The sequence below is a fragment of the Lagenorhynchus albirostris genome, chromosome 1 (assembly GCF_949774975.1).
Source record: "Lagenorhynchus albirostris chromosome 1, mLagAlb1.1, whole genome shotgun sequence".
Classification (NCBI taxonomy): Eukaryota; Metazoa; Chordata; class Mammalia; order Artiodactyla; family Delphinidae; genus Lagenorhynchus; species Lagenorhynchus albirostris.
Window position 1 is genome coordinate 26,777,991 of NC_083095.1, and position 13,678 is coordinate 26,791,668.

Here is a 13,678-nt window from a genome sequence, read left to right on the forward strand (position 1 = left end):
AGAACTGGGACATCCAGGTCTGCCTTTTGCTGACTGGAATCTCTGGGCTTGGGCCATTCTGTGCATGAGAAGGGTGCTGAGGTGGCCTGGACTCTGGGGTTTTCCCTGCTGACATCAGATTTCTGGAAGACCCCAGGTTGGCCCCAAGGCTGGATGCTCACACAGAACTAGGGTGACCTCCAAGAGCAGGGCATCAATCAGATCCCTGAGGCGCTGACCCTGACTTCAGAGGTCATCCCCCCACGACCTCTCCCATACCTCACCGTAGCTGGCTGCTGCCCCGGATCAAGAGAGCTTCCCCGATTGAGTCTTACCCACCAGGACTGACATGATACCAGACTACCTGGTTTCCCTGCACAAAACTACTGGATTCAGTTCAAATTTTTCATTCCTTATTCCTCCTTTTTTTCCTTCCACTTCATGCAACCCCTTTTACTAGTTTCCTTGCTTTCCCAATTTTAGTTACCAAAATACCCGATCCCACAGCCAATAGGAGAAAGGGCCAGAGCTGGCCTTCTTGCCCCACAACATCAGCCACCAAATCCTGGTGCCTCCAGGCTTCCTCACACTTGTTTTCTCCGAGCTCATGCCATCTGGGCCCTCGGCCATGGCCCTCTGCCTTCTCTTCCGGCCTGTTCTCTAATTTCACAACCATCTTCCTGAGCCAGTGGCTGTCCTCAATGAGCCATCCACAGCCCCGCTGGATACATTTACAACTCCCCCGTTAAGGTGAACAAGGATTGCCAAAGAAGAAACTCTAAGTAATCTGGACCTCATCATGTCCTTGTTCCTTAAGGAAAATATAGCCAAGCATAACTGAGATTTGCATCTTATCTCCTCTGGAATCTACCTCTCTCTGTCTGTCTACAGTTGTAGCCCTGGTAGAAATGGTGGCCTCTTCCACCTTACTGATTCTGCTGCTTGCTTGCTGGAGACCTTGCTCTAGCCTTGCTTTCTGAATTTTAATCCTAGAGCTCAGCCTGTGCCCCTTCCTCCCATCTTGTGGCCTTTTGAATCACAGCCTCTCTACCCCACAATTCTTTAGTTTTCCCCTTTCCCTGGTCTCTTCCAGGCACTCTGCCTCTCTCCTCCGTCCGTTCACAGCTAGAATATCTCCTCTCTAAACCGACATGTATGGGATGTGACTGGTTTTCTCCTTGCCAGGACCCTCATCCTTTTGCCCCCTAGTAGGCTGGTGACATTTTTTTTTTCCTAAACCATTCTTTGAAAATAGATGACTATTAAAGTTCTCCTTCGTGGTGCCCACTAGTTTATACCTCCATTTGGTTGTCTGTAACCCGACAGAAATCTGTGCAATGTGGCAGCGTGAGCGCGAAGGTCTGCTATCGCCTTGGTAGCACTTTCTGTCACCTGTGAGCCTCAGTCTAACTCAGTTCCTATGACTGCCTGTGGCGGCAGAGGCCCTGGCTCTTCTGTGTGTGACTGGTGGGTACCCTTCTTCATCACACAAACTGCTTTTCTCACCATTGCTGTGTCTTATTTTGCAGAATCCAACTTAGGTCTGGAAATCAGCATTCATTGTCCATGTCACACCTTTCAGCCCAATGGGGATATCCTGGAAAACATTCAAGAGGTGATGGAAATCAAGTTCAAAGGTAACAAAATGGATGTGTATGTGGTAGAATGGCTGGGGGAGTTCACGAAGCAAGACGGAACAGGAAACCCCTACCAGGCCCCAAGGAAAGGGACCAAGTGAGCTCCCTCATGGAGATGGCCAACTGTTTTGCACTTGAGGGATTCTGCTTTGTCCCAAAAGCAAGAACTCTCTATTCTATAGAGAAATACATTAGCATCTGGAAGACAGTGTTATGCTAGTAAGAGCCGTGAAATCATGTAGGCAAGCTGGTCCACTTCTCTGAGCTCAGACAGCAAACTGGGGATGACAGTACCTCTTTCACCAGGTTGTCATGAAATCAAATGCGATAACGAATGTAAAATAGAGTGCACGGATGCTCAGCAAATGACAGTTGTCTTTGCTTTCCCTAAAAGAAATGAACTTTGGTGGCTGTGAATATGAGCACTCTGACTATCGGGCTTTGCAGATGTCGCAGAGCCCACGCGATCCGACATCCGGGTTTGAATGACTGCTTTGGGCCTCAGGGTATATGCATTGAGGGCAAAATAGTTGAGAGTCATTTCTGGTTTTCCAGTATGTTTCCAAGGCACTCAGCCTAGACAGTCTCTGGATTCCAGGGAAGTACTGTTTTCCTTTCTAAGCTCTGTTGTGGGTGACTGAGGCACACCTGAGGCCAGGAGGTTTGTCAAAGTCAAACCAACCAATTCAAAGCCTGAGGTCAGAGGCGTGTCTGGAAAAAGGTACAGGCCTCTCTTGACTCCCAGCCCTGAGCAGTCCTTTGACCCTTCATGGGCCTTATTTCAGAGCCTAATTTTTTTTAAAAGCACATCATTTGACATCCTAATCACAGAAACTCAGAGCTCAAAAGACCTTGGAGACCCTACCTGCAGTCCGGGTTGGGTTGAAATCCTCCTACTTCACTAATCGTTATCTTGTTCATAAAGATTTTCAGAAAAAGAAGTTTGAGGTCCATCTTCCCATTTATCTTCCAGTCCCAGTGCCCCTGTGTGAGGTCCAAGTCCCTCCTGTCACCATGCAAATTCATCTCCTCACGTTCCTGTCCCTGGTGGAGATGGACCACAGCCAGCAGCTGGCCGTCACAAAATAGATCTTCTTTTACTTGAGACTCTTTCTAATTCAGTTTTCAGTCTTTGCAGATGAAATGGCAGGTTTCCTTTCCAGTTTGTCTCCTAAGCTGTTTACCATACACTTCATGGTCTTATCTGAGTTTTATAGAGAAAACACTTTTGAAACTATAAGTGCAATGCGAATGTTAACAATTACTCATTCTTGTTCTTCTGGCTCCCATTCAAACTGTCTTAAATTGTGACACCTGAAATCATAGGTAGGACTTCTGTGCTATTTTTGACCAATTCAGATTATAAGAGGAAACTCATATCCCAAGCTCTAAGTCTCAGAATCTAAACTGACAGCTCAAAAAAATGTGTTAGAGCTGCCTAGTGACAAGGATGCTTCATGAATCCCTGTGGATTCCCTAGGAAGCATCTCGGGAAGGGCTCTCTGCCCTCTGAAGGATGTATGCACAGGAGTCACGAGGGGGTCTGACCGGGGCATCTTGCGCGTCCCTAGATACCGGTTCCTCCACCCAGTCTTCCCCTTCCTGCAGCTGGACGTTAGCATGACGCTGCATCTCACCCACCCCTTCCTTGTAGACCCCACTGTCCCTCCTCCTGAAGAGTGGGGGGATGGGATGGGAAAGCAGCAGCCACCCTGCCTTCCCTAGACAGGAGACCATCATCTTCCTTCCCTTCCACAGGTGTGGACAGTGAGGATGATCCAGGCAGAGGAGATCTGGGGCGACTGAAGAAGAAAAAGGAACACAGCCCTCATTTAATCCTCATGATGATTCCCCCAGACCGGCTGGACAACCCAGGCCAGGGAGGTCAGAGGAAGAAGCGGGCCCTGGACACCAATTACTGCTTCCGGTAAGCCTGGGCTCACGCAAGACCCACAGACTCCTGAGACCACATTGATTGCACGCCTTCTATGTGTCAGGCCCCAGGCCTAAGCCACCCCCAACTGAGGGTCCCTGATGCTCTTCACAAACATCTCCCAGGAATGGAGATTTAGAACCTCTTATAAATCTTTTTCTGGGAGCCCCACTGTTTTCCCACAGCCCAGCCCTGTAAGGGCCTGGACAAAGTAAAGGAGGGGGAGAGAGTTGCTAAAACGGTTTGGATTAGAGGCTTGGCCTCTCCATGGTTTTCATGCTTTAAAATACTTGTAGGGTATGTTTGTGTGGCAGGGAGATTAATGCAGAGATTTCCATTAAAGAAGGGCTCAGTTCCCTGTGAAGGGTCCAAGGATGCTACTGGATGAGGGAAAACAGGACAGTCTCCATTTGCAGTGGGGAATGGGAGCTAGGGAAATTATGAACTCATTTGGAAATAGTTGGGTAGCCATTGTAAAGAGATTAAAAAATAGCATCTTATTTAGGAATACTTTAGTTTCTCATTTATATATATAAGGGAGGGGGATTAAGAAAGCACACAGAGCAATTACTGAAAGGTAGAAAATGGCCACATCCATGAGAAGGTCTGAAAGATAAAGTACTTTAAGGAATTTGGAACAAGGAGCTCATCTATGGACGCAGGAAAGGCTTGAAGGGTGTGGAATTTGAGCCGAGTCTTCAGGGCTTTGTGAGGCTTGAGCATGTAGGGATGTGGGAGGAGGAAGCACTTTGGGTAGAGGAAGGCGCACGAATGGGTCAGCTTGGCCGGAGAGGAGGATGCCCGAAGGGAGCTGGGGAGGATGAAGTGGGAAATCTTTAGATCTAAAGCCATGTCTTCTGAGGAACGATGGAATGAACTGGGGATGTTGAGCTTGCGGAACAGAAGGTATAGGAAAGGCAGCGTGGTTGCCTCCAACTGAAGGCTGGCACGTAGATTTGTTCTGTGTGGCTCTCAGTCAGTTAGGAATGGATGTTCTTGGCTGCAAGTGACAGTGGCTTAAACCACAGGGGATTTCCTGTTCATAAGAAGCGTGTAGCAGCAGGCCCAAGGTTGGTCTGGATGCTTACTTATGCCATTGAGGACACAGGCTTTCTCTCTCTCCAGTCTGCCACGCTCAGTATGTTGGCTTTTCATCCCCTTGCTTATGGTCACATAGCAAGACTGCTAGAGCTCCAGGTATCCTGTCCATGCGCAAGACAAGAGGAGGGAAGGAGGTAACCAGCAGCCTTCCTCTTCCATCTGTGACTTACAAAGCATCAAATACCTTTGCCAGAATTTGCCCTCGCCCACTGCATACTTCTGCTTATGTCTGATCAGTCATTGCTGGGTTACATGACCATCCCTACCTGCAAGGGAGGCCAGGAGAACAAGTATCTGGTGTTCCAGACTGTAATGGGCGGTGGCAAGAGAGAAGGCAGGGTAAGAATGGCTCTTGAGTAGAAAAATGAGAATGTCTGCCACGGTTTACCCTCGGAACCCACAAGAAGCCAGATTTTGGCCAATAGTTGCCTTTGGAAGTAGCAAGCTCTAGGTCCCAGCAGGTACTGAAGGACAGGCCAGACGCCCACTTGGCAAGGGGTATTGCCAAACGGATTTCTGCAGGCAACGGAATTGAAGTGGCCTGATAATCACATTTGGGGTAATCTAGGAATCATGAATCTAATAGAAGGATATGTCTCGTTTGGATTCAATAGCCTCTAGACTTAGACTAAGCAGTCATTTACTATAGTACATAAGTGCCTAAGCTTAGAGTTTATTTCTGGTTGGGTGCACATTAGGCAGGTAACAATAAAACCAACCTCAACAAAGTTGAGTTTGCTAGTAACATTCAGTGCTTGGTTTTATGTGGAACACTTCAAGTCTTTGTTTTGATTCATGCTGTAAAAGGGGCATGGCCACTTCTGCCTTTTTTCTCTTCTTCATACATTATCTATGTATGTATATATCCACGTCTACTATGTCCTTGGGATTCTGGTCTTCAACAGAGGAAAACGCTTTTATAGTTAGTACAGCTCAATGCACTTGAACCTGGGAGTCCACTGATTAGAGCCACCTCTTATGATGACCAGGAAGGATTCCAAGTGCAAATATGAGGGCTATTTGTGAAGTTTTTTATGTTGGTGAGTTCCCTTTAGGTTGATTTTTAAATCATTTTCGTTGTCGTTGTTGTAGCAATCTGGAGGAGAACTGCTGTGTGCGCCCTCTCTACATTGACTTCCGACAGGATCTGGGCTGGAAATGGGTCCATGAACCTAAGGGCTACTACGCCAACTTCTGCTCAGGCCCGTGCCCATACCTCCGCAGCGCAGACACGACCCACAGCTCAGTATGGAACAGGGTCATGCCGCGTGGGGGGGTGGGGCTGAGCCAAGTACGCCACTTGTTAAAAAGGATGCATGAAGGGCTGCATGTTGAACGAGCGGAGGATGACCTGGGGTGTAAAATCCCTTTGGTGACGGTTCCGATCTTGGCACCTGGCCCAACTCTAGTGGGCCACATTCTACCCTTTAAAATTCCTTCCCTAGTTTCACCCAGACGTTTAAGTTGCTTTGTCTATTTGCTTTTGTAATATGGAAATTAATTACTGTCACATGCCACCCCCTATGTCAGAGATGCACATGGCTGGCAAGGAATATTGGGGCCGAAAGGCCTCTACTGTTGGATAAAGAACTCTAATAATTCTGGCCTCTTGAATGTAGAAAAGTTATTTTAAAAGACAATGTAAAGCACACAGAAGAAGACTGTACGAAACAAAGGGAAAGAGAGGGAAGTCCACGACCGAACCTAGCTTGTCTTTCCCTCAAGAGGAATCCAAGATAGGGCAGTAACCTGTGAAGCGTATTTCCTCATAGCTCCTTGTTTCTGCATCCTGTCTGGGGCCCTATACTCTGGCACTGAGTAAATGGCTCAAGGCAATGTTTAGTGAGAATGGTTCTCAACGAAGTGACCAGTTACGGCTAGGATGAACCAATACAGGGGGGCTTCTTCACAGCCAAGAGACTTTCATGATCAATTCCAAGTCCCCCAGTTATGGGGGTTATGCTTAAACCGATAACGCTCAGACGCCACGTGCTGCATCCCGCGTGGATGAACAGTAACCCGCCACTCACCCGAACTGGGTTCCGCCAGTTCCTCTGAAGGAGCACCAGTGGCCCATTTACCATGTGCTCAGTCTCTGGAGCAGCCCCTAGACCTTGTAGAGTCCCTGGGCCCCTGGCCTGAGGTTCAGCTTTCCAACCTCTCAATGATGCCTCCCTCCCCAGGTGCTGGGACTGTACAACACCCTGAACCCTGAAGCCTCGGCCTCCCCTTGCTGCGTACCCCAGGACTTGGAGCCCCTGACCATCCTGTACTATGTCGGGAGGACCGCCAAGGTGGAGCAGCTCTCTAACATGGTGGTGAAGTCCTGCAAGTGCAGCTGAGGCCCGCCTGCTACAGAGAGAGAGGAGGGATTGCCACTGCCTGCCTGCCTGCTCCTCGGGAAACACAAGAGCGATGGACCTCACCTTGAGGCCTGGCCCACAACCTTCAGCTCTAGGCAGATGGCTGAGATGGGGGTTCCCTTTTGGAACATTTCTCTTTCTTGCTGGTTCTGAGAATCACTGTAGTAAAGAAAGTGTGGATTTGATTAGGGGAAGGTTGAACTCTACGGAACACATGGATTTTCTGTGTCACAGACAGAGGTGGTGGGGACAGAGGAAGAGGGATGGCAAGTCGACACGTCGCAGGGCCATGGGATTTGGGATACCCTAGGGAGGAGGAAGGGCAGAGAATGGCCGGGGGGCCAGACTGGAAGACACTTGGAGCTGAGGTCAGATTGGTCATCCATCGCTGCCCCACGTCTGCTCGAGGGGACCTGGATTACGTCATACAAGGCAAGTGTTTTTCTTCAGGCAGGTTCCCAAGACAAAGTCCCAGAACTGTATCTCATACTTACCTGGGATTATGGACAAATCTGTTAGTTTTGCAAATTGTCCCCTGGACGTCAGTCAGCATCAAGGGTCATTACGGGGTTGAGGGGGAGGGTGGAATCCAGGTAATGCAGTTCCTGGGCCCTATGGATATGCTGAACTCAGAAGCAGAGGGTGGGAATTAACCCTTTCTGGTCTGCCCCCTGGGTTCCTCCTCTCACCTTCTTCCTAGATCGTATTTCTCCTTGGACATTTGGCTAGACACCTTCCAGGTCAGGGTGCACGTATCTGGATTTTGGGTCTCTGCAGCCTTTGGGCATTATGGGTTTCCCCTCCTGACCCCCGAGACCTTGTGCTCATCTGGTGTTCCTGTAGGCAGGTGCTACAACGTGTGAGGCGTGCGGGGAAGTTGCACAAGTGCCACACAATGACTTGGCCCCAGACGCATAGACTGAGGTATAAAGACAAATACAAATATTACTCTCAAAATCTTTGTATAAATAAATATTTTTGGGGAATCTTGGATCATTTCATTTTCTGGAAGATTGTTTCTAAACAATAAAAGCCTTATTCTAAGGTGTAAGTCTGACTCAATGTGTCCTTAATTACCCTCTTCTTAATTCCATGTTCACATCTAATGATCAGAGGTAACTGGAATCGGGGGCTGAAAATCTCAAACATCGAAACATTGCTGACCGTGAATTCCCCTGACAGTGACACACTGCACTGCCTTCTGCCATCTGAGAGGGCTGCACTACTGTTTGTGTTCCCTTCCGTCTTGGATACATTATCCTCAGACACACAGAGGCAGTGGCTCAGATGTGCAGATAGCATATGAATTTGACCTCCATTTAGTTGTGGGCAAAGTCACTTGGGGTGATTTCACGTATGGAAATGTGTTGGTTTGTACATTCACTATAAATTCAGTTGAGAATTAGAGAAACTGCCTGTGGCAGACGGCCTAAGAATATGAGGCTAATTCTGTTACCAGGTTGAGCCTAAAAGAGCTCACCAGGGACTCCTTTTCAGAGGATGGGCCTCTTGTCAGGGATTTGGGAACGGGAGAGGGCAAGAAAAGCGCAATCCCATAGTTCTCTTATGAGGTCATGGATGCCAGAGCAATGCAGAATTCTATTGCGGCTTCACGTCCACCTGAAGCAACCATCTGCAGTAAGTGAGGAACCATCGAGCAGCTCCTGAAAAACATGTTCCTCTAGAAATTACTTTACCACTGGTAAAAAAGAAGTCTATCTGAAGCTAACATTTTGAAGGTGGAAGGATGTGTACAATATGTCCGTGTCTGGAGTAGTCCCAAATTAAACTCCTGAATTTGGTCCCTGAGACTCTTTTCCTGCTTCCCCTATGCTCAGGCAGTTCTCAGGCCTCCTCTCTCAGACTTCAGCCTATGTGGCACCCATTTACTTCCACTCTATTTCAGGAACTATGTCCCTGCTGTAAAATCATATCTGGTGGCACTGTGCTCTATCTTACCCAAGGGAGCCAGTGGGTCTGAAGAGGGGATGCAGCATGCCTAGCTCTTCAGCCATGGCCATAGCCAGCCCAAATTTCAGTCTCTCCATTGATGGCAGTCCTTCTCAAATTTCAACGGGCAGAAGAATCACTCAGGTGCTTATTTAAAATGTACAATTTCCGGCTGCAGCTTTAGAGATGACTTTAGGACTGGGGTAGGTCCAGCCTACCTAAAAACTGTATCTTGAGAAGCAGTGCCTTATACCTGACATCGTTGGTCCTTGAGGCTTAAATGAGGAAGAGGGAAATAATCTTACAGGGCCTAGAATAAACATTTTTTTTTTCTTTTTGGCCGCACTGCGGCATGCGGGATCTTAGTTCTCCGACCAAGGATCAAACCTGAGCCCCCGGCAGTGGAAGTGCAGCGTCTGAACCACTGCACCGCCAGGTAAGTCCCAAACCCTCCTTTTTATGCAACCCCATCAGACATCATTAGAACGCTGGCCTGAGGGTTCATCCTAATGAACCAAGGCAATGAGCAGTGTTTCCTGAAGGATCCCAGAGGAAACAGACCCACTGTGATCCCAAATCTTCCTTTTATGTTAGACTCTATTCTTATCTTAGCTGATACAAATATGGGCAGGGGTCTTCAGCCTTTTCTAGAAACTCTGAGTCAGCATTATTAGCATTCCCAGCCTCCCCATTCGACATGTCACTTACAGGCACTATAGAAACTTAAACCATTTGTCTGTCCACCTGTAAAAATACGTGCCTGTTTTGGGGAAGGGTAAGGAGGGACACTACTGTTGGAGGGAGGATCATATGATTTGCTTGGTTTGTTACCAAGAGAAGTCCAATACCAATAATAATGACACTAAAGTACTTGGGTAAATGAAGGAAGAGATCCAGAGTCTGGTCTTACACCTGATCAGCACGTGGTGAATGCAGTAAGAAATTCAGCCTGAGGATTCAATTCTGATGGTTACCTAGGGCAATTCCAAACACTCTAGTTGGTCTAAAAGTTCTTTTACTGGACTCATGCCCTCTTATGCTTTTTTACAAAGAACCGTATGGTGAGTCTCCCCAAACACCTTATTTCCCAATTCTACACATCAGCAGGGGACTATGAAGGAATTCTAATTTGTCTACTAACCAATTCATAACCAAATTAGCAAAACAGTTAAGATGGTCCTCAAACTACTAACCAGAAGTCACAGGAACACCTGGAATGCTCTCATTTCTCCCGCAACTGACAGACTTCATCCCTCACAAGCAAACAGAATGCTTCAATGGGCTCAAACCTGTTTTCATTCACCAGGAAGGCACTAGAGCCCTTCTTCTCTTTGCCTTTTTTGGGGTACTTTTTCTTTTAGGATTTCAATGCTGAATCTATAGGACTTTGTTGTGGAAACCCCAGATGCTGGATTCTCCCCCAATAACTCCTTGTGGCAGCTAAGTCAACCTTCAATGGGCTCTGCAGTCACCTTTCAACCTTTTCTCCAGTGGAGGCCAGAGAGAGGACCTAGGACAGATGAGGAAGCAAGAAAGCAGAGGTAAAGCAGAGGTAAAGCAGAAAGCAACCAGGGGGCTGAGCTGCATCTTTCTGATGAGCTGTTTAGGTAAACACTGTGCAACTGGATACAGATTCACGTGCCACTGGAGGACCCGTCTGCTGTGGTCTGAAAATGGAGACATTTGCATGCCCCAGCCTCCCAGGTGCTGGAGCTGCCCCTGGGGAAGAGCCTGGGCCCACCATCTGTTGAAACCAAATATAAGAATAAAACATCTCTTTATAGCTCACATTTCTTACCTGAAGTTTAAAAAATTGCCCAGCAATGAAATCAAATGAGAAGTTGGGCCTATTTCAGTCTCGTTTGTGAATACTGATTGTTTGGAACTTAGTAAATGGAAAAAAAAGAAAATAAAAATAGACTTACTTTATTAATTTTAGAAATCAGTAATTCCAAAGGGTGACTTTACCATGGCTCATGTGGTCAGCAGCACACGGACTTTTTTTCACTCTCCGGGAAACTTGTGATATAAACTCCCCCTTTCCCCCAAACCCTCTTGCAAGGGAAGAACAACTTTGGTACATAATGTTGTTGGGATTTTAGGCTTTTAGGAGGTAAAGCTTAATACTGCAATCTGGAAAAGAAGAGGAAGCAAAATGCAAATAGCCAAAGAGCCTCTTTTATATCATCTCTGTGTGGTAGCAGGAGAGGGACAGAGAAGACCTAAGCAGGTGGGAGAGGGGGTGAAAGGGGTAAAAGATACACGTGTGCTCTGATGGGGTATACATCGCTTCCGCTGAATGTCCCCACTGCCAAGTTCCAGTGAAACCGAGCTGACATGTTTTCCTGTCGTCTCAGGAAAAGTCTGGATTGGCTGATAGGCAACAATCTACTGCCACTTCTGCTGGTAGGCACTGGGGACTGAAACAGCAAAAAAAAAAAAATACTCTGGACCCCTTGCAGCACTGGTGGATGCTTCACTGGAGTCACGCACCCAGGAGTAGTGGAGTAGTGGACAGGTTCCTCCTCCGCGTGTCTGTGCTTCATCTTTTAGTGTGAGCGGGATCTGAAAAAGAGGAAGTCAACCAACCACTGAGTGTCTGAAATGAGCACGTGGGGTTTTACTAATTTACAGGAATGTTTGGATTAGTTAGCATTACTGAAGAATAAAGTAGCTGTGGCCCAAATAAATGAAGATCACTTTGAAGTAAAAAACTATTAATTTTAACTACTTTTGTTGGAAACGGTTCTAAAACACTCCCATCCTGCTGCTGCTTCTTTGTTGTGTCGTTTTCTTAGTTTCTCCCGGCCCCCCATAAGAACATTTTATCCCTTCTGCTTCTTAAATAAAAGATGCTAAGTAAGTTAGCCTTTTCTAGAAACTCAGAATCAGCATTATTAGCATTCAATATTGAACCACATGGAAAAATTGCTCTATGTACGCTCTAGAGTTTGTCTAAATCTTCCCTCCGTGCTGGGTTATCAGATAACAGTCTGCCTTGTACCCCCTGCCTCCACCCCCAAAATACACATCTACATTTCTCCATCTAGTTTAAGAAAAGGAACATTACTATTACCCTAAATCCCCTGTGAGACCCTCCCAATTCTTTCTCATTTCCACTATCTTGAATTTTGGGTTTATCTTCCCCTTGTTTGCTTTTAAAAAACAGGTCTATTTACTACATATACTTATATCCCTACACATTTTATTTTAGTTTTCTGTGGTTTTGAATTTTATAGTGCTATTTTATTATGTGGCTATTCTTGTATGTGATCTCAGCACACAACTGGAAGAATTTCTTTAGATAGATACTTAGGAGTGGAATTGTTGGGTCATAAATACTTGCATCTTCAACCCTCTAAAAATAATGCCAGCTTAGTTTCCAAAGCAATTGTACCAATTCATACCCCCTCTGCCAGTGGATGAGCTTCCCCCCCAACCTCAACCTCCTCTACATGTGGAGAAGCGGTGTTGCCTGAATTTAAAATTTTTGCGAATCAAGTGAGGATATGATGGTATCCTACTGTGGTTTTAATTAGCATCTGACTGATTAGGAATGAGGCTGAGCATCTTCTCAAGTACCTAGTATTACACACACGTTTTGTCTTCTGCAAAATGCCTAGATATGCCTTTTGCTTATTTTCCTATTGAGTTGTTGCTTCTTGATGTTTTTGAACAGCTCGGTTGAGATATAATTCCATACCATTCAATTTACCCATTCAATGTGTAAAATTCAGTGACTTTTAGTATATTCAGGGTGCATCCATCACCACTATCAAGTCTAGAACATATTCATCGAAAGGAAATGGAAACCCACCTCTCAGCCATCACCCCCATACATCTCATCCCCCCAGACCTAGGCAACCATTCATCTACTTTCTGTCTCTATAGATTTGCCTATTCTGGACATTGCATATTAAGTGGAATCATATAATATGTGGTCCTCTGTGTCTGGCTTCTTTCACTTACCATAATGTTTTCAAGGGTCACCCACATGGTAGCATGCATCAGCATGCTATTCCTTTTAATGGCTGAATAATACTCTGTTGTGTATATATACTATATTTATTTATTCACTCATAAGTTGATGGGTATTTGGGCTGTTTCTACACCTTGGATATTATTAATAATGCTGCTGAAAACATTCAAGTGCAAGTTTTTGTTTGGACATATGTCTTCATTTCTGTTGGGTTATATACATATTGCTGGGTTATAACGGTAACTCTATGTTTAATGGTTTGGGGACCTGCCAAACTGTTTCCCAAAGCATTTGCACCATTTTGCATTTCCACAAGCAGAGTATGAAGCTTCCAATTTCTCCACATCCTCAACACTTGTTATTGTCTTTTTTTGAATACTGCCATCCTGGTGGGTATGAAGTGGTATTCTGCTATGCTTTTGATTTGCATTTCCCTAGTAGCTAATGCCAATGAGAATGTTTTCATATGCTAATTGACACTGTATATCTTCTGTGCAGAAATGCCTTGTTGAGATCCGTTGCCCATTTAAAAAATTGAGTTGTCTTTTTAATCATTGAGTTTTAAGACTTCTCTACATATTCTAGATACAAGTCCCTTATTACATACATAATTTGCAAATATTTTCTCCCATTCTGTGGGTTGTCATTTCGACGGTGTCCTCTGAAGCACAAAATTTAAAAATTTTGATGATGTCCAGTTTGTCTACTTTTTCTTTTGTTGCTTATGCTTTTGATG

General features: G+C 45.9%; 3 protein-coding genes across 9 annotated transcripts in view; 1 reads left to right on the plus strand and 2 right to left on the minus strand.

Annotated features, from left to right (window-relative positions):
- The window catches only part of TGFB3 (transforming growth factor beta 3), a 28,248-nt gene extending 20,184 nt beyond the window's left edge, over positions 1 to 8,064 (plus strand). For 2 of the 3 annotated variants that reach the window (XM_060132732.1, XM_060132669.1), the window contains 3 exons: positions 1,509 to 1,616; positions 3,375 to 3,543; positions 5,743 to 6,825. In XM_060132732.1, the coding sequence (XP_059988715.1) occupies positions 1,509 to 1,616; positions 3,375 to 3,543; positions 5,743 to 6,139 (674 nt within the window). In that variant the 3' untranslated portion in view covers positions 6,140 to 6,825. The other variant, XM_060132754.1, reaches the window with a different exon arrangement.
- Positions 1 to 9,524, minus strand: part of IFT43 (intraflagellar transport 43) — a 115,146-nt gene extending 105,622 nt beyond the window's left edge. The window contains exons 1-4 of the mRNA XM_060132978.1: positions 8,973 to 9,524; positions 7,508 to 7,625; positions 7,077 to 7,172; positions 1,486 to 1,576 (exon numbers count right to left, since the gene is read on the minus strand). Coding sequence (XP_059988961.1) covers positions 1,486 to 1,488 — 3 coding nt within the window. The 5' untranslated portion in view covers positions 1,489 to 1,576; positions 7,077 to 7,172; positions 7,508 to 7,625; positions 8,973 to 9,524. The remainder of the gene's footprint in view (positions 1 to 1,485; positions 1,577 to 7,076; positions 7,173 to 7,507; positions 7,626 to 8,972) is intronic.
- Positions 9,525 to 10,873: 1,349 nt separating this feature from the next.
- The window catches only part of TTLL5 (tubulin tyrosine ligase like 5), a 308,457-nt gene continuing 305,652 nt past the window's right edge, over positions 10,874 to 13,678 (minus strand). For 4 of the 5 annotated variants that reach the window (XM_060133541.1, XM_060133455.1, XM_060133363.1 and 1 more), the window contains one exon: positions 11,120 to 11,528. In XM_060133541.1, coding sequence (XP_059989524.1) covers positions 11,506 to 11,528 — 23 coding nt within the window. In that variant the 3' untranslated portion in view covers positions 11,120 to 11,505. Of the gene's footprint in view, positions 11,529 to 13,678 lie in introns of all 5 variants that reach the window. The other variant, XM_060133277.1, reaches the window with a different exon arrangement.